The sequence below is a fragment of the Misgurnus anguillicaudatus genome, chromosome 21, assembly GCF_027580225.2.
Source record: "Misgurnus anguillicaudatus chromosome 21, ASM2758022v2, whole genome shotgun sequence".
NCBI lineage: Eukaryota > Metazoa > Chordata > Actinopteri > Cypriniformes > Cobitidae > Misgurnus > Misgurnus anguillicaudatus.
Genome location: NC_073357.2, coordinates 36750502 through 36770799, shown reverse-complemented (window position 1 = coordinate 36770799; position 20298 = coordinate 36750502). Strand labels below are relative to the sequence as shown.

The window sequence follows — 20298 nt, the reverse complement described above, 5'->3', positions numbered from 1 at the left end:
TATAATGTGATTTTTGAGGACAGGACTACCTTAAAGCCTAACCAAATGTAAATAGGGTGAGTGATTTCATTCCAAAAATTACTAATTTTATCTTTAAAGTAGAGGACATGTGCTTGGAATGAAACTGTGTTAAGTTTATGTGAGCTGCGTCTAGTGTGCCACCTTTAATTTGATCAAAGCTTCGCAAATAAATGAACAGAAACAGAAAGAAAATCTTTGTGACTGCAAGAAATCAAGCTGCAAAAAATAATGCAAAATCAAATGAAAGTACGAAAGAAATAAACTCAAATACCATAAGAAGGGGTGAGGGACAAAACAATCAAATCATACAAAACATGCCGAGCACCGCAATCGCATTGCAGATCGGCATTTTTGGGGGAGAACGTAAAATAACATACGTTATTGATTTTGACTGAGAACTCCTTTTCTCTGTCTGCATCATGCTTCTTCACCTTTGAACCCTGAGGGGAGGCCGATGGGTCCTCCACCAGAGTGCCCGCGTTGTCCAGGAGTTTAGTGGTGTAGAAAGAAGTCACGGCGTTGCCTTCGTATGCTCGCCGAACCCCTGGCCACTTGCCCTTCAACACCGCCTGACATATACTGTCCAACCGGTTTATCATGACACGGTCCTGTAATGTGACGACATCAATGGTGTCAAGATAAGTTAGGAATGTATTGCAGGATTTAACAGATGCGAAAACATGAATGATTATGACACTTATATACAGTCGGGGTCTAGCAATCTTAGACAATTTGTAAAAATACAATTTTGTAAATTAACTTTTTGTAAATAAAAAAAAAAAATTTAAACTGATTAGAATTTGGATAAAAAGTTGTACATGAATTTTCGAGCTTTTTAGTATTTGACATCTTTTTTGCTTTAACCTCCTAAGACCTGAGCTTTGGTTTGGCTTACATTTTAGATTTCTTCAAGCTATTTGGTGTTAGGAAGAACCAATTAATATAATAATCAAATATTTTTGTAGTGTAATCTTTTCAGTGTAATTGTCCACATTTGTGTACAACACGTTCCAGTTACACAGAAATAAGTATAATGGTGCAAACAACAAAAAAAGTGATGTCCATGTATGTGGATACACCAAGTCTTATGTGGTTATTATGGAAAAAAACCTAATTATTAATGAACCCTCATTCATGTTATCCTCACATAATTATAAGAATGGTTTAAAGTAGTGCTGGGCAAAGATTCATTGTGATTAATCACATACAAAATAAAAGTGATTTTTGGCATAATATATGAGTGTGTGCTGTGTGTAATTATTATGTATATATAAATACACACACATTCATGTATGTATTTAAGAAACATTAACATGTGTATATATATATATATATATATATATATATTCTATATTATATATAAATAAAAAAAGATGTATAAATAAAAAAATTCTGAAATGAGTATGTGTGTTTGGTTAAATATACATAATAATTACACACAGCACACACACACATATTATGCAAAAAAATCACTTTTATTTTGTATGTGATTAATCTTTGCCCAGCACTAGAGATAATCTTGTATGCTTTGATAGCAGCAAGGAAACCTTTTGTATATGAAGCAGTCAATCTAACCAATTTACTTGCATCTGACTAGTGACCAAGAAGCAGCAGAATGTAATTTTACATCATAACTTTTAAATGCTTGTTTTTTCCAATCCTAAAACATTGTTATGATTTATAACTTTATTTAAAGCTGTAATGTAGGGGCAGGATAATACATTTTTTTGTATATTTATATTTTTTGAACATGAAATGATACTGTTAATTTATACTGTGTCATTGTTACACCTCATACATGGCTCTAACGCCAGAACATTTTTTTGGCCTGTGCTGCTTACCTTTGGCCAGTAGGAGGCAGCGAGCATATATCCTCCCTGGAAAGGGTGGGGAGGGTTTGAGATACCGTTGGTCACATGACTATCTTGCATGTCATCTTGTGTAGCGCTGACTGAGGCCACACTGTCTTCATCAAAGCCTTTAACACCAGACACTGCTGACACTAGCAGAATACAGATAATACAATGATATGTTACGTCTCCCTGTGCTTTAATGTCTGCAGACATGCAAACCGGCATAAGCTTAATCTAGAGCTGGCTAAACTTGAACAAGTTTGTGCAAAACCTGATGATCCATGTAATCCAGCATTATCTGACAATGTTAGAAACAGCATTTTGTATGATTCAATAGAGGCAAGAAAATCTGCCTTTTTAGTTAATATGGTCAGTCAAACGTAGGTCAAATGTTTTAAATTTGACATTTGTTTCTTTAGTTTGTTTAAAAATAAAAATAAAAATTATGTCAGGTTTAAATTTAAGAATTTTTTTTTTGTTCTTTCTTATAATAGTCTCTAGGCTGCATTCTTCAAAAGATCTGTTCAAAGCTTTCAAACCTCATGACCATCAGAACCGTCCATTAATGCATTAGTTAGTATGCTGACTAAACACCTGAATACTGTTTGATACACAAGGGAGACACATCTTACTGTGCCAGTTTTGCACAGTCATTGATAAATACAATCCTCTTTTAAAATCAGGTGCACACAAATCCCTCAAACTGTGACGACTTGTTGTGCACTGTATTAAGTACTAGTACACTTATGTTTGGCAAAAAAATTAGAACACACAATACAGGTTATTTTTACGCAACCAAACATGGGTCATTTTCTAGATCGGTTACAAATATTCAACCTTACACAAGTCGGATTTAAATGATCTACTCACCATTCTTTGGTACCTCCTCACTGTCACTGTTGTCTGAGGACGATGATGATGACGACGAAGAAGACGACGAACCTGAGGAACAGGAGGAAGATGAGGAAGAGGAACTAGATCCCGACCGTGATGTAGACGAGGATGAGGAAGAAGATCTCGATGAAGAACTTGACGAAGAACTGGACGAGGACCCATCCGAGTCTGAGTCTGATCCCGACGCCCTCCTGGCCTCCCTGCGGCTGCGTTTACTCAGCTTTTTCTGCTTTCGAACCACGGAGTTTGGCGTGAGAGGTTTTGTTCTAGCCGCCACCATTCGTCTCTCACTCTCTACTTCTTTGTGGTCTTCGTCTTTCACCTCTACTCCTGATGGTGTGGGTGGTCTGACAGAGGACGTTTCCATTTTGATCTCTCCGTCTGACAGCGGCTCCTCCTTCAGTTCGCTTGAATCCTCTCTCGGGTAAGAGAGCGGTGAAGCAGTAGCGTCTTTAGCCAAAACGTGCTGAAGGGGGCTCGGGACGTGAGACTGCCCCAGTGACATTGCCTGATTCTGGGCTTGGACTGGTGGTGCACTTCCCTTGTTCTGGCTGTAGTTCCTTTGGGCTGCAATAAAGCACAGCTCCGGGTCACGGAGGATGTGGTAGTCTGTCCGGCTGACCCCGTGCTTGGCCGCTCCGAGGAGGAGATCCCGATCGTGGGATCCTGCTTCCCACCACACTGGAAGATCTGGTCCTGACTGGCAGAGGGCTAGACGCTCATAGAGCTGAGGGTGACGCAGCACCTGTTCTCTTATTTTACGCAACAATTCCACACGGTATAAAGTTCGGGACGCGCGCTCCTCTGTGATTGGCTGAATAGCAAGAGAGGTGTCCACCATATCTGAAGAAAGAAATAACAAAAGAGTAACATGAAGAGTTTGGTTCCAAAACGCGATAAACGGCATTTTAAATAAAAGTTACCGCCAAAATCAGCATTTGTCAGTATTAAAAAGTCAATTCTTTATTTTACGCAAAATGCAATATACGGCGTGTTATTCTTTCATCCAAACCGCGACAAACAGGTCATCCTTCTCTGCAGAATGCAATAAATCCCTTAACCAATCACAGCGCACCATTCCACGCACTGTAAACAACAATGGCGGCGCTTTGAATACATGGAATCTTAGTTTTCCTCATCTACTTTATACTTCGTGATCAACAAACAAACAAAAACAAAATAATACTTTTGATGGCATTGATAAACCTGTGGTGGTTTCTGTGGCGGGTATGAAACGTAAGCCATCAAAATCGAATAATTTATGTGAGAGGCACTCCAGCAAAGGAAAAATGGCGGCTGTTGCTTGTTCTCACACGACAGCATCAAGCTTCTATCATGCTAACACATTGACCCCAGGAGATCTTATTAAAAACTTTCCATTATTTTACTCGAAGTCAACGAAAATCGAGCAGGACCAAAACATTTTACAGCTGATCGCTGTCAAAAAAGTTAGTGTTTTGATTAATGCCATTAATGTTTATTTTTTTTTATCAGCGTATTCCACTAGTCAACTAAATGAATATAACATGGCAAAGATGAATGCACATTTATATATTGATTCAATAGATTTATAGCATTTAGAAAAAGCTTGTCATGGATTTATTGCATTTTGCAGTAAAAATAATCAGTTTTTATAATAAATCTTTAAAAATCAAATTCTGGATTTGAATTTTTAATGTTATTATAACCTAAAGATGCTATGTGAAAGTTTGTAACAGAAAATAGTGGTTTTCATCTTGTCACTTTCTTGGTATAAAAAACAATTTTTTACCAAAATTAGTCTAAATGGATTTATTGCATTTTGCAACCAAACTCTTCATATCTTCCTGTATATACCGTATAGGTATAGAAAGCATTATCCAGTGGAACCTCATTATTACCTTATGAATGTGTGTGTGAATTGTATTACAGTGTGTGCAAGTACATAGACGTGTGTAGCACTCACCTCCTTCTCTTGGAGGGAGGTGGCAGACCCTCCTGCACATGGCAATAAAGGCACACAGGTACTTCTGTAGACTCTCGTCAGTTTTCTTGTGCAGTCGAGCCATGGCTCTAAACTTGGTCCAGTCGAAACGGCCCAAATCCGGATCATATACTACTCCAAATGTTGAAACCACACGGTAGAAATCTGCCTCCTCCCTTCGCGTCCACCTATTAAGAAATGGAAGAATTAGCAATGCATAAATAACTAAACCGTCCGAAAAACAATAGTGAGCTGACATGAGACCCTGTGAATGTGAAAATCATTTAACTGTTTTTCACATAAATGCACAAATAAAACCAATATTATAAATAAATGTCTGTAAAATTATAAATATCTTTAAATATTAAGACTGAGTGAGGTCATATCAAAGATTGAAAACAATGTTTGACATCAAACTTTAATGCTCCAAATGTCATAATTAAATTTGAGACTTTAGCCTGAATTTTATAGGCAGGGTCACATATTATACAAATATTGTTTGTGCATGCAGTTTTCAATTGCTTACATGGCAATAAATTATACATTTAAAATTGCTTCCTGTTCAAAGCAAACTTTATTTCACTGATAATGTTTCAGTCAACTAAAAAAACTCACCGCTGTTGTCTTTCAATCTTAGCCACCATTTTAGGATTAAGTGCATCATTGAGCATAGGGGGCAGAGTGTAGATGGCCGGGGTTGTGGTCTGCGTCTGTGTCTGGTGGATCTGAAGTATCTGTCTGCTCTTGGTGAAGCGCTGAGATGCGGTGATCAGACGCCGGAGTCTTGCAGTTAAAGTGGAGGGTGAGGGCCAGTATATCCCCGTGCTGGCACTCAGATTTCCACCTCCGCCATCCAACACAGACCCTCCTTCTGCATAAACACAAACACACACACATTGATGCCTAACAATACCTTAATGTTTATTGAAAACAAAAGGAAGTTTATTTTGATAATGCTATAAAGACTACAGTAAAGTATTTCTATACCTCCAACTGCATCAGTGATAACCAGTTCACCAGGAGAGGAAGCATCATCCTAAAGGAATAGTTTGAGCAGGTTAAGTCATATAACACACTATAACATACACATACATCTTATTAATGAAAATGACTGAACCTCATGCTCCACATTCAACTTTCTGGCACAAGTAGATAAGAGATAAACATTTTTATCTGCAGAATGTTTCCTTCATTCAATTCATTAAAAGAGTACTAAGAGTGCGTGCTTTGCCAATTCAGTATCATGCCATTTCATATTTTGCTAAGAGTGAATGTTTATAACAGTCTTATCAGACCCAGTGCTCTCTCTACTACTATTGACGTACCTCCATATCATCTTTTAGCAAGGCTGGAGCGGGCTTGTACTCAGGGTCGTCCACATCCCTGCACACAAAGATAACAAACACAAACACAGTTTTTTTAACTTCAACTACTGCAGACAATATCTGATAAAAGTCTTCTTCGGCCCTGTATGAATGGATTGTGTTCGAGTTTCTTACCCATCCATAAAGTCGTTTCCTCTCTGTTCAGCAGCGATGGCCTTTTCGTCCGGCCGCCCGACCCTTTCCAAGAAACACAGTGCTGGATCCGCGCGAATGGTGTTGTACTTCTCATAACCTTCAGCACATACAAACAGACATTAGATAAAAGCGCGCCTATCCGTACGTGAAGCACATCGGAGGTGATCAGACTCACCGTGCTTATAGACTCCTAACAGCAGACATTTGTCCGCGAGCATGTCCCACCACAGAGCAGGCATCTCTGAATGATCCGGCTCAGGAACCCAGATATCCACCTCGCTGAGAGACAGCAAAGGAAATAGCAAGTGATTTAACAGTAAGGATGTGATATATTTCACTTTAATAGTCTATGTGACCCACGAAGCTCTGAGAGAGTCATTTGTCATTTGATCAAGTCATGCCATAGCTGGCAAAAAAATCTATTAAAATGCAAAGTGAAACCAGCAGGTAACCTATACACACCTCATAAGTCATAAAAAGTACTTCATAGTCATTTATTACAAAAAAAATTGTCCCTATCCAAACTATGTTAAAGTCTATTCTGTATATTTCTCTTATTTTGTGTTTGACTATGAGAAAGATTTAATTATGAGATTATAATAATATTAAATAATAATACAATTTCTTTAAATTTTGATGTTGTGCATAAACTGAACAGCAGATGGCGCATTACTGTTTCGCTTACTGTACAAACTGGCTTAAACTGACTAATACCGGTGGAGTTCAAAGTGGACCTATTTATAATCCTAAAATCTAAAGGGATCTATTAAACACAGTTTTCTGCAACCTCATAAATCTTAGGTCTTTGATCTTTTTTATATGGTTTAAAATAAAATAAAAATTACTAGCATTATTCCAAAAGAAAATTCATTCCACATCCAGAAGAACAAATAATTTTATTTCAGATTTGTTTACTCGCTCTAATAAACAGTCAAATGTTGACAATAAAATACCGCTCTTGCCTCTTCTCCGACTACACAAATCAAGCAAGTTTTCCAAAAAATTTTCCCATGATAAAAGACGTAATAAGGTGAGAAGGTCTGGGGCAAAGGCTTACCTGGCATCTGCTCCATCCAGCACTTTTTGGCACTGTGCTCCTATCACCTCCTGTTTGAGATAGTACAGCATTCTGACCCTCAACAGCACCCTGCGGCACAGAGACAGATGAGATGTGAGCAAAGTGCACAAGCAGTACATACAGAGCCAACTTTCTTATGCAAACACCCTCGCATATCCCATTATGTAGCTACTGAGCATTATAAACGCTGTTGCTCTCATACACAACAATAAAGCATTACTGAATTCTTAAAAAAAAAGTAATTATTAATTAGTAAATTAATTTGTTATATTTAAATGCACATAGTGTGAATTCTGTAACCTGTTCATTCTAATGGCAAAATTATTTATGAGTTGCGTATGCGTGGTGTTTTTTCAAATCCTTGCTTTTAGGTTTACTCATATGATGCGTCTGTCACAAACTTATACTAGGGAAACCACAAACTCTTATACTACAGCGTTCATATACTCTCATCCTAACATTAGTGGCATTCCAACACCAAGGGAATATGCAGACGCAGGCGAAACCGACAGCCGTGTCCTCGGTCATCGTGAGTGTGTGTTAAACAGGGCAGCTTAGAAAACAATGGGGAACTTTCTCCAATGCCAGAGAGCGCTGGATGCAAAGCCAGCCTTACAGTAATTGCTTTAATGGCCTGAATTCACAAACTAATGACTTATGAAACATAGCTGTATAATCACAGTCACTCTATGATAGAAATCAGTTTAAGTTATTGGTTCATCACCTTCATTGTTAAGAATCGAGGAACATGACCTAACTTCTTAACTCCCACTCCAAGTAGTAAAACCCCTAAACCAGCATGTGTGTGTGTGTGTGTGTGGAAAAGAGTGCAGTGACTTGTGGTCTTTACCAGGGGGCTTTACCAGAATAAGATCACAGCACTAAACTGGGAGATTCCCTTATCACTGTTTTATACGTGTACTTCCTCCACAACAGCAGATATCCTACTGGGGCGTTTACACATCGACATGTGGCTGCTCATTACTGTGGGTGTTACTATTGTTTTACAACTGGCCGAAAATCTGAACACAAAATTGACAGCTGCTAAAAAACACACCGAATCCAATACTAAATCCACTATCTTACCATTATATGAACTTTAAAGCTCACATAACACATGCCGTTTCTGCATTTCTGATGTTAATCTATAGTACCTATAGAGTAGTATGACATCCTTTATATCTCCGAAGAGTCTTTAGTTTAATCAGATTTATAAAAGAAAGATTAGCTTTACCGATACTTTCTGATAACATACGAAAAAATGGAGGAGTAGGAGGAGGAGTTACTACCGCGGGAGGAGCGAGTACAAGTCATGCAACACTATACAACACTGTTTAACTTATGATTCACTACATGTTCGTGTCGTTTATATGATATGCACACGCCTATTTCCAACATATGACAGAAGTCTTTCTTACCGCATGCAACTCATGACCCAGTTGGGACTTTTCAATGAAATCCACCCTTAAACAAACACACAAGCACAACTCCGCTGCTATCCCGGATAATAAACTATATCCGGTGTTTCCATAAGGCTGACTTTCTTCTCCTTACATCCAAAAACACACTTCTTCTTTCATGCCATTGTTGAGTTTTGAAATTAAACAAAGCTTGTCGCGTAATGTGGTATTTGTAAGTTCTAGCGTCTCCCGCTGATCGATGGGTGGGCGGGGTTTTCCGGGGGAAGTGCCCATAAAAAGAAGTGATACGTATAGAAACCCCTGAAACGTCAGCTGGACCCGTAATCGAAGAAAACTTTCCGAAATTTGTACGAACCCTGGCGAAGTGAATTCGTCACAGAAATACTCTGTAACACGCCCGACTGCTTTTTTGACACTTTGCCTACGTTTAGCATGAGGAAACAACTATATAACTGTGTTAATAAGTCAAAATGCACGAAATACCATTGAACCACCCCTTTAAAAGTGCACAAATAAAATAAATTATCATCAATGCATGAACAAAACTCACTACAAATGTACACTCAATATAAGATGACTCAAAGCCCCTGCTTCAAAACCACCTACAACCAACTAGCAACAGCAAATAGCTTATCATATTTCTTTGTCTTGATGCAACAAAAGCACACTGGCCATTTAAAAATAGGAACAGGCTCTTTAAGATATTCTACTCAAACTTCCCTTTTAAACAGGAAATGTGAACACAGGAAAGAAAAATGTGCTCATCAAGCTTATTTAACCCTAGTCATTATGCAGTGTACATTACATCAGATCGTACAGAAGCTAATGCTCTTGCACAGACACGTTTGGGACATTTGTGTGCAAAGATTGTGGGTTCGATTACAGGAAGCACACACACACACACACTGTGTACACCTTAAAAATGCACTCTAAATCGCTTTGGATAAAAGCATGTAAATATAACATCCCTGCAATGCAATACTCACTTGTTGCAGTGATGTTTCAAATGTTTCTTGTAGCCGTCATCAGACAGCATGTGCTCTGGGTTGTGTTTTCGGATCCACTCCGCCTTCTGAATATCAAACGAGCTGGACTGAGTCTTCATCTTCTTTCCTTTCCTGCCACGCGGTACTGGTGTCGACAAACCTGCGGGAGTCACATTCCTAGCTCTGAATGATGTCACGGGCTTATTAATAGATGATAATTATCCTCTTGACTGGATCTAAATGAAAAGGTTATTGAATTTATTACATCGCTTCAGTGTTCCTACCTAAATGGTTCTGAAGTTCCTTGGTCCTGCCGTCCTCCGTGGGAGCAATCAGATCCCACATGAAGCCCTTGATTTTGTCGTCTCCACGGTAATGAACGAGGCAGTATGCTAAGAGCGCTCTGCATATACACTCCACATCACGCTCGGTCAGCTGTCGTTTAAAGCGTCCGTGGGCCAAAATATCCTTCCAACGGCCCCACCCATAATGTCAGGATGCAGGGATTTAAGTCTCGGAATCAGGATTACTTTTATTTGTCAGGTGTGCACATACACATTAGATCTGGCTTGACGGCAGAAGGCTACAGCTGATAAAAGCTACGCCTTCTATATCACTTTCAATGCACTTCTTTTGTCTAACTGTACATAATAGCACTTAAAGAGGAAATTTCTTTTTAAGATAATCTTTGGTGTCTCCAGAGCACATGTGAAGTTTTAGCTCAAAATATCATATAGATAATTTATTATAACATGTTAAAAAGTCACTTTGTAGGTGTGTGCAAAAATGTGCCGTTTTGGGTGTGTCATTTAACATGCAAATTAGTTGATCTCTGCACTAAATGCAGTGGAGTGGTTGGATAGTGCAGATCAAGAGGTGGTATTATCCCCTTCTGACATCACCAGGGGAATGCCAGACAAATTACAATGACCCATTTTTTCACATGCTTGCAGAGAATGGTTTACCGAAACTAAGTTACTGGGTTGATCTTATTCACATTTTCTAGGTTAATAAAAGCACCAGGGACCCAATTATAGCACTTAAACATGAAAAAAAGTCAGATTTTCATGGTATGTCCCCCTTAATAGTAAGTCTCTGCTCTCTAGGTAACTCACCCATACACCAGCAGATTTTTCTCCACCCTGAAGCACTCAGTGCGCCCATAGCTGTTAAGGCGGTCATGTGGCCTCCGCAGTTTGGGCTTGTCGTCTCCACTGCTCTCCCCTTCAGACAGCTCGGCCAGCTCATCCTTAGTGGCGCTGAACGGCCGGGTCTGTTTCCTGACTCGAGGGGTGTCGATCACCAGACTGTTTCTGTAAGCAAACCAAATGGAGAGACGGATGTAAGGAGAGAGACTAAGAGCAGTGCTATGCACTTAAATAAAATGTTCGGGTGTATACGAGCAAAGCACTTTAAGCTAAAATATAAAAATATCCATAAAAAGTTCTATCTCAGATAGTGTGTTATATTAAATTCCAATCATCTTAGCGAACATCCCCGCTGTATTATGCATCCTACAGCTTCTACTCAAAATCCAATAACTGGGGAGTTTCCAACAGCCATTTATGCTCAAAGCAGCTTTTCATATCAACTAGTTTGAATCTCTCAATTTTTATCCTCACAGATGTCTGGGCGGAATTGAAAGTTCTGAGTAATTTTGGCACTGGAACGCTTCATTTTTTAAAACTGTTTTCATTACGGTTTCAGCAATAACAACAGAAACAAACGGCTTTCGTGTAACAAACGTTATTTCCGGTAAACTCCGCAAAGGATCAATAACAACAAAGTCCTTTAAAGGACAAGTTCGGTATTTTACGACTGTTTATGATGAAATAGAACGGTTTTGACTGAAATTTCGACATATGCGGCTGCCCTGAGAGTTTTTGGGTGTTTGTTGTTTCACCTCCCACCTCTACAATGGGTGTAGAGGTGCACAGGAACAGTACTTCCTAAAATGCATTGAACTTTCGTTTGCAAAGACGTGAAGCTCACCGAGTGTTCAGGGGTGTTCACTGATATGCTCACACAAAAATCGCCGCAAAAGACGCTCTCCAACAGCTGTTTTAGCATTCGTTGTAAACTTGTGGACCTATTTTTCCAAACGCCTCACACCCGTACATTCTTCCGCTGAGAGCTTGAATAATAAACACTCCAGCCCAGTTGGTGGCGATAATCCACCTTTGCCAATTGCAAGAATACAAACAAGGTTCCCGGCGCGGAGTAATACCGTACCTCACAGCACATCTAATACAAGTCAATGGAGTTGGACAAAACTACCATAAAACCTGTTGGAGTGCGTCTTTTGCGGCGATTTTTGTGTGAGCATGTCGGTGAACACCCCTGACCACTCGGTGAGTTTCACGTCTTTGTAAACGAAAGTTTAATGCATTTTAGGAAGGATTGTTCCAGTGCACCTATACAGCCATTATAGAGGTGATACAATAAACACCCGAAAATTATCGGGACAGCATCATATGTCCAAATTTAAGTCAAAACCGTTCTATTTCATCATAAACAATCTGAAAACAGGGCTTTACGTGTAAAATACCGAACTTGTCCTTTAAGAGTAATTTCTTTCGGATAACAAGCAAAATAAACAACACGTAGATTACCTTAGTTCAAATCATAGCTAAAGCACATCAAAAACTACACTTAGCTAACGTTACTGTGTAAAATGTGTACTGTATAATGTATGAAGTTTTAACTACAGATCAACTGCCAAACCTCCCTTCACATAGCGGTGATCCATGATCGCCATCTTCCCTCGTCTTTAGGAAACCAAAACATTTGTTTTTTCGACGAGGTATTTGTTCAAGAGTTCAGTTTAGCAACCATTAAACAATCAGAGACCAGAAATAAAGTTCCCCTTAGACGCATAACCATGACAATGCACGTACGTCCGATGAAACCGTCTATAGCAGGAATAGTATACAAAAAATTATAATTCTGTCATTTATGGCTTATGTGATTCCAAAGCCATACGACTAAAATTTACACGGCCCACTTATGATACGTTTATGCCAATTGTGTCAACTTGACAGCACCAGTCCCCATTTATTTCATACCCAAACGTTTGCGGAGATGATAGTTTGTGTGCTTACTCTGCCATTGACCGTCTCCATGTCGATCTCTGCTTTCTTTGCCCACTTGTCCCAGAAGTTGGGGTCATCCAGAGAGATGTCTGTTCTGTTCCCTGAAGCTACAAAACTGGCCTGTTAGCGGAAAACAAAAGTAAATGTGTGAAACAACAGCGTCATAGTCATTGAGAGGTAAAACAATCTTCTGAAATGGGGTAATGTAAGGCAGATGTTTAATAAAAAACAACGAATACTTGCTTAAACAATGTAGTTAAAATTAGCTCTAGACATCATCACTAATACACATTGTTGAACATTGTTTTCGTCATTTTAACAATGACAGAGCCAGAACTATAAATCATAAGAATGAAAGAATAAAGCAGACCTTGGCAAAGGTGGAGCCCCGGCCCTCAGATTCAATAGTGATGGTCTTGGTTCTGCGTTGCAGGATTTGGTCAATGTCCTCTTCACAAAATTTAGCTCCTTCATCTTCTTCATCCATGATGGCACCGTAAGCTCCACGCCTCAAAAGGTCCTCAATCTCTTTTTTGGAGAGCTGCTGTTGTACCTGCTATAGAGACACAGAGGGAGAATGAATGAATGAATGAGACATGCATACAAAGTAATAAAGCTGAAAAACATGATTTGACTGATCTTGTCTTACCCCTCCTCCTCCTACACTGTTGTCCCGCCCACTCATGCTCTGTAGCACGGCTTTATCCAATCCCAGCTTGAGACTGGCTCTATCGAACATCTCACGCTCGTATGAGTTACGTGTGATTAGTCGATACACCTTTACAGCTTTATCCTGACCAATTCGGTGGCAGCGAGCCTGAGCCTGTGAAACAAACAAACACGTGGGCAAACAAACAAATCCAAGAATGATAAACCAATAGAAACATCTATAAAAATGAAAAACAACTCTATTTATTATGAAGTGTGTGTGTGTGTGTGTATACCTGCAGGTCGTTCTGTGGGTTCCAGTCTGAGTCAAAGATGATACAGGTGTCGGCAGCTGTGAGGTTTATTCCAAGCCCACCTGCTCGTGTGCACAGCAGGAAGACGAATCGATCAGAGTCGGGTTTACTGAAGCGGTCTATTGCTGCTTGACGAAGGTTTCCACGTACCCGCCCGTCTATCCGCTCATAGAGGTATCTGGAAAAGGTAAGATTTATGAATTACAATTTAATGTATTTATTTGAGCACTGCTAAGAGAAACTGGCTTTACATTTAATTCAGGATGTTTATTATCTCTATTATTAGTCCCTCTATTCCTAAGGCAGTGATAAATACGTTGTATTTTATATTCCTACACACATTATGTTAAATCAAGATTGTGTCTATTAGCCCATGTCTATTAAAACATCTATATGCTAATGTACTACTACAAACTCTGCAGAAAAACAAAAATACTGATGCATCACTACATTAACTTTTGCATAATCAAACCCTTTCTAGAATGAACATTTCCCTTTCCCTGCAGTAGACTAGTACTGTAAGTATCAAAATATGGTTCATGTCTACGGCATAACTTTTTTTACATGGATAAGTCAGTCAGTATGTCTCAACCACACTTTCAACAGGAAATGTGTCATCACAGCACAGAAATAACATTGCTATCATACCATTTCAAAAATAGTAACGTACATGACATGTAGCACGTGAACAGCTGATGGTTCAAAACTTACAACAGTAAATATTAAAGGATTAGTCAATTTTCTTAAAAAAAAAAAAATCCAATTTACTCACCACCATGTCATCCAAAATGTTGATGTCTTTCTTTGTTCAGTTGAGAAGAAATTATGTTTTTTGAGGAAAACATTCCAGGATTTTTCTCATTAAAATGGACTTTAATGAACCCCAATACTTAATAGTTTTAATGCAGTTTAAAATTGCAGTTTCAAAGGACTCTAAACGATCTCAAACAAGGCATAAGGGTCTTATCTAGTGAAACAATTATAATTTTTGGCAGGAAAAATAAAAAATATGCACTTTTAAGCCACAACTTCTCGTCTTCCTCTGATTCTGTGATGGGCCAGCACGACCTCACGTAATAGGTCATCACGTCAAGAGGTCACGGATGACGTATGCGAAACTACACCCCAGTGTTTACAAGTGTGGAGAAAGAGGACCGTTCCGACGTTGTTGTATGTCGAATGATACAAATAAATGTCTTTGTGTCCGTTTATTGTTTAAAATTGTCTGCAAATGTGCGTTTCATGTATGTAACACGTGACATTTCAATGTCATTACGCAAATACTTGAGTCCGCGCTGGCGCGTCACAGGACTGGAGGAAGACGAGAAGTTATGGTTTAAAAGTGCATATTTTTTATTTTTCTTGTTAAAAATGACAATCGTCTCGCTAGATAAGACCCCTATGCCTCGTTTGAAGTCCTTTGAAGCTGCGTTGAAATTGCAATTTTAAACTGCACTAAAACTGTTAATTTGAATCCATTAAAATTAGAAAAATCCTGGAATGTTTTCCTCAAAAACATATTTTCTTCTCGACTGACCAAAAGAAAGACATCCACATTTTGGCTGACATGGTGGGGAGTAAATTATCTAGATTTTTTAAACAAAATGTACTAATCCTTTAAGCTGGCTATGAAATTACTCTGGGCCTGTGCAATGCTTTGGTGGCATTCTGCAGAAATATGAATCTGTGAATTTGATTCATTTGATTCTGTGAATCAAGTCTGTGACCAAAGTGAAAATCTATGCATTTTATCAAAACTATCTTCCATTATGGCATAACAGAACAACACCATCAATAGTATTTGTCTGATATCCAAGATCAAAACTGAACCAGTTAGTCTCTAGCACACTTCTAAAATGCTTTGGCCCTGTCCCAAATGGTGAATTTACTTTATGAACATCAACGAGGTTCTCAAGACTGTGTGGTGTCCCATTTGTCATTAAATAATTTAGTAATAATTAATAATTTAGAACTTCTGGTTAGCATGTACTCATTACAGTGGACTACGTCTCAACAGCCCATGTGACAAAGTGAATCTGCGATTTGGGACAAAGCCATATTCTCCTTACTTCTCTCTTATGCACACAAAATGTTTTGCATTTATTCTATTCATCTCTTTCTCTCTGTCCAATACACAGTGACCATTTCCTGTCTCTGCCTGTTGCTTTTAGCTGTCTCTGATCGACTTTGGGCAGACCTGTGCCTCTGGGATCCCTGTATCTCCTGCTCCTGTGTCTTGCCGATCTCTAGCTGGATGAGCCAACACACATGCACACATTTTTCTTTACAAGTGCTAAACTGTATACACCACTAGATAGCTAAGACTTTATAAAACGAACAATACTTTACTCAATAATACACATAAATAATCCTTATTACTAGCTGCTGGACATTATACATGAACAGATAATGTTGGTGGTGCAGAGGTGCTCAACAGCAGAGAGACAAGAAATAACATAAACGAAGGTAAGCAAACTGTGGCATTGAACGTGTGCCAAAAAAGCTGATTACACCGCTTAACTGTATCTAACCCCCGTAACGCATCAAAAACTAATACAGTAGAGGGCAAAGTCACAAAACGCAGTTAAACCCTCTGAACTCTCCGGGAACCCAATGAGAGCCATTCAAAATGAAATCCATATCCTTTTACAAGCACTAAGATTTCATTAAAACTTGTTTCCTTGTTTAATCCTTTGTTTTGATGCCTACCTTCTCTGGATGAGGTAGTCTTCCAGGATGTCAAGGCAGCGCACCATCTGGGAGAAGATGAGAACTTTGTGTCCACCTGCCTTCATCTTGGGCAGCAGCTTGTCAATAAGAACGAGTTTACCTGCCGACTGAATCATAGCCTGCAGGTGGAAATCTACCGCTGCGGGGCTGTAAACTTCCCTGAAGTCTTCCATGATTTTTTCTTCAGCCCCTGGAAAACAAAGAGAGATAGACAAACCGTTTTAAGAACTTTACTAAGACAAATGTGTGTATGAGTGGCTTCAGCAGGTGTTTGTGTGTCTGAACCTTTGATGAGGTAGGGATGGTTGCAGCATTTTCGTAGTTCCATCATGGTGTTGAGCAAATTGGGGACGTTGGCTTGGCCGGCGCCTTTAGCCAGGAATGAGAAGTTCTTCTCCAGTATTGCGCGGTAATATTTCTTCTGGATGTTGGTGAGCTCCACTTCTATAATAGTCTCCTCTTTCGGGGCCAGCTTCTTCTCCACATCCTCCTTAAGACGACGCAGCATCATTGGCTTCAGGATGGCCTGGAGTTTCTGGACCTGCGCACACAATAATCAGAATCAAATCGGTATATTTAGAGGCTTTTTAACACACAAGCACAATGAATTGAAAGAGGACATACATCAAACTGCTGTTGCTGATATATAAAACCATCATTTATATTATATTATTCTATATAATAATTTTGATAACCCAAACCATAAAAGAAAATGTATTTTTATCATATACAGTAAATTGCTTTATCCCAATGATGACTTTACCAACAGTCCCCCAAAGTAAGTTTTGTCATAAAACGCTACCTTCTGATGACAAATTTGTCCCAAAGCTATAATAAAGTAGATTCCCAGATAAAGTAGATGTGCATACCTGCTCCTCAGTCTTGAGGTCTCCAAATTCCTGCATGAAGGTGTTTTCAGAGGGAAAACGGGTTGGCTCCAGGAAGTGCAGCAGACTAAAGAGTTCCTCCACCGTGTTCTGTAGGGGGGTGCCCGTCAATAATACCTTATGTTCCTAAGGGTCAAGAGGTCAACAGATGCCAAATTAGAATTAAGAGTGAAGATAAGATAAAATGATTAGTTGGTTACTGAACGTTTAACAGCTCATTTGTTCCAGGCTCATGAGTTTGAAACCCTCCAGTAGCTTGCAGTTCTTGTTTTTGAGCCGATGGGCTTCGTCAATGATGACACACCGCCAATCGATTGCGTTGAGTTCTGGACAGCCTCCCAAAATCATCTCAAATGTGGTAATGACCGCCTGGAACCGGTAAGCACCTCTTATCACACGCCCCTGAGAGAGCAAAAATTTGAGACGAGAGAGATAGAGAGACAGAGAGAGAGAGAGAGAGAGACAGAAAGAGAGAGAGACAGAATGACTGATTGCACACTTTTCCCACATTTGTTTTTTCCTTCCCTGAGGTTTTGCATATTGCATGTTACACCAGTATACAGTGACATATCACTTTCTTACATCAATCATTCCTAGATGGTTTTAATAACAACTTTGTCAAAAAAAACCTGAAAATTTCTTACCAAAATGACACTAAATTAATATTTTTTGTTGCATTTGATTTACTTTTGGACTTTATTTGCATAGTTTTTGCATGTTTTTATTGGTATATTGTTCAGATCTATCTAATATATATTTTCTCTGGTTTATCATCTCAATAATGAAATGACAAACCCTAATTATAATATTCTCAAATAATTATCCTTTTACCCTTCTTTACCAAACATGATCCTTATGCTACGTACACACCAAACGCCGGGCATCTCGTTACTCGCTCTAGATTACTCGCGGGATTTAACTTCGTGTCATGCTAATTTTTCCCTCACCCCACGCGAGGACGTGTCCGATTGCATCTTTGCATTGACTTTGTATGTAATCTACTCGCGCAAATCGTTGAACTCGCATCTGGTGTGAACCCACAGTTAGAGCCAATTAAAAAGCTTTAAATTATAGCAGAAATGATGTGAAATCTCACCTGAGAGTCTCTGAAGTACATCTCATACTGCTGGAGCATCTGTCTGCTGACCACACTGCCATGGTAGACAATGACATTGAGGTTCGTCCAGGTTCTGAACTCTCTCTCCCAATTAGTGATGGTGGAGAGCGGGGCGATGATTAAAAATGGCCCCTTGATCCCTGTGCGATAGATCTCCTCTAGAAATGTGATGGACTGGATGGTCTTACCCAGACCCATTTCATCAGCCAGAATACAGTTACGCCTGCAAATAATAAAAAGAGTCGGTTGATTAGTCCAACAAAAACAGGTCATCATGGTTCTTCAGTCCAAATCTTCATTTTTATTGTCAGTTATGAAAACATTCTAGTCAAAAAATGGAGCATAAATACATTTTCAAGAGATGTTGGCTACATTTTTATGGAATCCAATTAGGGGTGTCAATAGATTATAATAATCGTGATTTATGTTAGAATGATTTAGAATGATTACATGTGCATTTATGCATTTGGCAGACGCTTTTATCCAAAGTGACATACAGTGGATTCAAGCTGTACATTTTTTCTTATCTGTATGTGTGTAGCCTGGGAATTTGAATGATTTATTCATCAATCATTTATAACTAAACAATGACTTGTCCTTTACACAAAGCTATTGGCTAACAGCATATGGGTTCAAACTGACAGTACATTAAGGTAAGTCAGTCCAAACTTTGAGAATGTCCAAACCATAGAAAAGACAGGGAATTAAGACATTGTACATGAAACGCGATACATGGCAAAATCTGCTTGTGATCTTGCCGACTTTGTGTAGGGCCGTTTTCCATACAGACAGTGTGGAATGCAATGAATCCTGTTACTGTTTAAGCTCAAGCAAGAGAAAACATGCTGAAAACATATACTCCATTTTGTGCTGCATGTAAATGATGGCTGATAACAGGTAGGGTTAACCCCTTAGGACCAAATCGTATTAGTCATCATAGTCATAGTCAAATGTTTCCAGTACTATATGTATTGATATATTCTTGTTTTTTAATAAATAGATATTTCAGAATTTGTCCAAAAAGTTAAAATAGAGTAATGTAAGTAATGCATGTCATTTGGAGAACTTTGTATTTGCATGTTTTTTTATTATATATATATATTTTTTTTTTGCTGAAGATTGTGAGATATCAAGAGGTACTATATGTATTATGCATATGTATTATGTATTTTTTTATTTTTTATAAATATATACTTCAGAATTTGTCCAAAAATTTTAAATGGGGTAATGTAAGTAATGCATGTCATTTGGAGAGCTTTGTATTTGCATGTTTTGATGTTTTTTATTATATTTATTTTTTATTTTTTTTTGCTGAAGATTGTGAGATATCAAATTCAAGATAACATACTAGAACAATGAGTCGTCTATTTGAACAAAAACAATAACAACAATCGTTTGAAATAACTAGAAATAGTTTACGATTTTAAAAATATCAAGTATTTTCTCAGATAATTTTCCTTAAACTTTATCCCTTCCCAACCCTAAATTAACATAACCAAATTCAAGAAAAAAGAAAAAAAAAAATTTATAGAGATTTTTTTTTAAGTATTACAATGAGGTTATGGTCTCAACAAAAGACAGGATAGGGTTCCATGTAGTGTAAAATGAATTAACAGAGTCCCTAATGGAGTGTTTAATTTTTTCCAAATGCAGAAAGGACATTAAGTCCTTCAACCAGGAAAGGTTTGCAGGGGTGGATGAGGATTTCCAGTGCATGTTTTGATGTTTATACCTCAAATGAATTGCGTAAGAATTATCACAATAGCTTTGTTTG

General features: G+C 38.5%; 1 protein-coding gene across 6 annotated transcripts in view; it reads right to left on the bottom strand.

Moving 5' to 3' along the window:
• chd9 (chromodomain helicase DNA binding protein 9) overlaps nucleotides 1-20298 on the bottom strand; it is a 75264-nt gene that overhangs the window by 7278 nt on the left and 47688 nt on the right. For 5 of the 6 annotated variants that reach the window (XM_073859040.1, XM_073859042.1, XM_073859041.1 and 2 more), the window contains 22 exons: nucleotides 18504-18747; nucleotides 17634-17809; nucleotides 17390-17534; nucleotides 16806-17061; nucleotides 16500-16710; nucleotides 13773-13968; nucleotides 13478-13651; nucleotides 13199-13384; nucleotides 12842-12948; nucleotides 10857-11052; nucleotides 10021-10225; nucleotides 9737-9896; nucleotides 7309-7398; nucleotides 6427-6530; nucleotides 6231-6348; nucleotides 6057-6114; nucleotides 5719-5767; nucleotides 5347-5602; nucleotides 4714-4919; nucleotides 2745-3611; nucleotides 1863-2023; nucleotides 399-629 (listed from right to left, as the gene is read on the bottom strand). In XM_073859040.1, the coding sequence (XP_073715141.1) occupies nucleotides 399-629; nucleotides 1863-2023; nucleotides 2745-3611; nucleotides 4714-4919; nucleotides 5347-5602; nucleotides 5719-5767; nucleotides 6057-6114; nucleotides 6231-6348; nucleotides 6427-6530; nucleotides 7309-7398; nucleotides 9737-9896; nucleotides 10021-10225; nucleotides 10857-11052; nucleotides 12842-12948; nucleotides 13199-13384; nucleotides 13478-13651; nucleotides 13773-13968; nucleotides 16500-16710; nucleotides 16806-17061; nucleotides 17390-17534; nucleotides 17634-17809; nucleotides 18504-18747 (4396 nt within the window). The remainder of the gene's footprint in view (nucleotides 1-398; nucleotides 630-1862; nucleotides 2024-2744; nucleotides 3612-4713; nucleotides 4920-5346; nucleotides 5603-5718; nucleotides 5768-6056; nucleotides 6115-6230; nucleotides 6349-6426; nucleotides 6531-7308; nucleotides 7399-9736; nucleotides 9897-10020; nucleotides 10226-10856; nucleotides 11053-12841; nucleotides 12949-13198; nucleotides 13385-13477; nucleotides 13652-13772; nucleotides 13969-16499; nucleotides 16711-16805; nucleotides 17062-17389; nucleotides 17535-17633; nucleotides 17810-18503; nucleotides 18748-20298) is intronic. The other variant, XM_073859043.1, reaches the window with a different exon arrangement.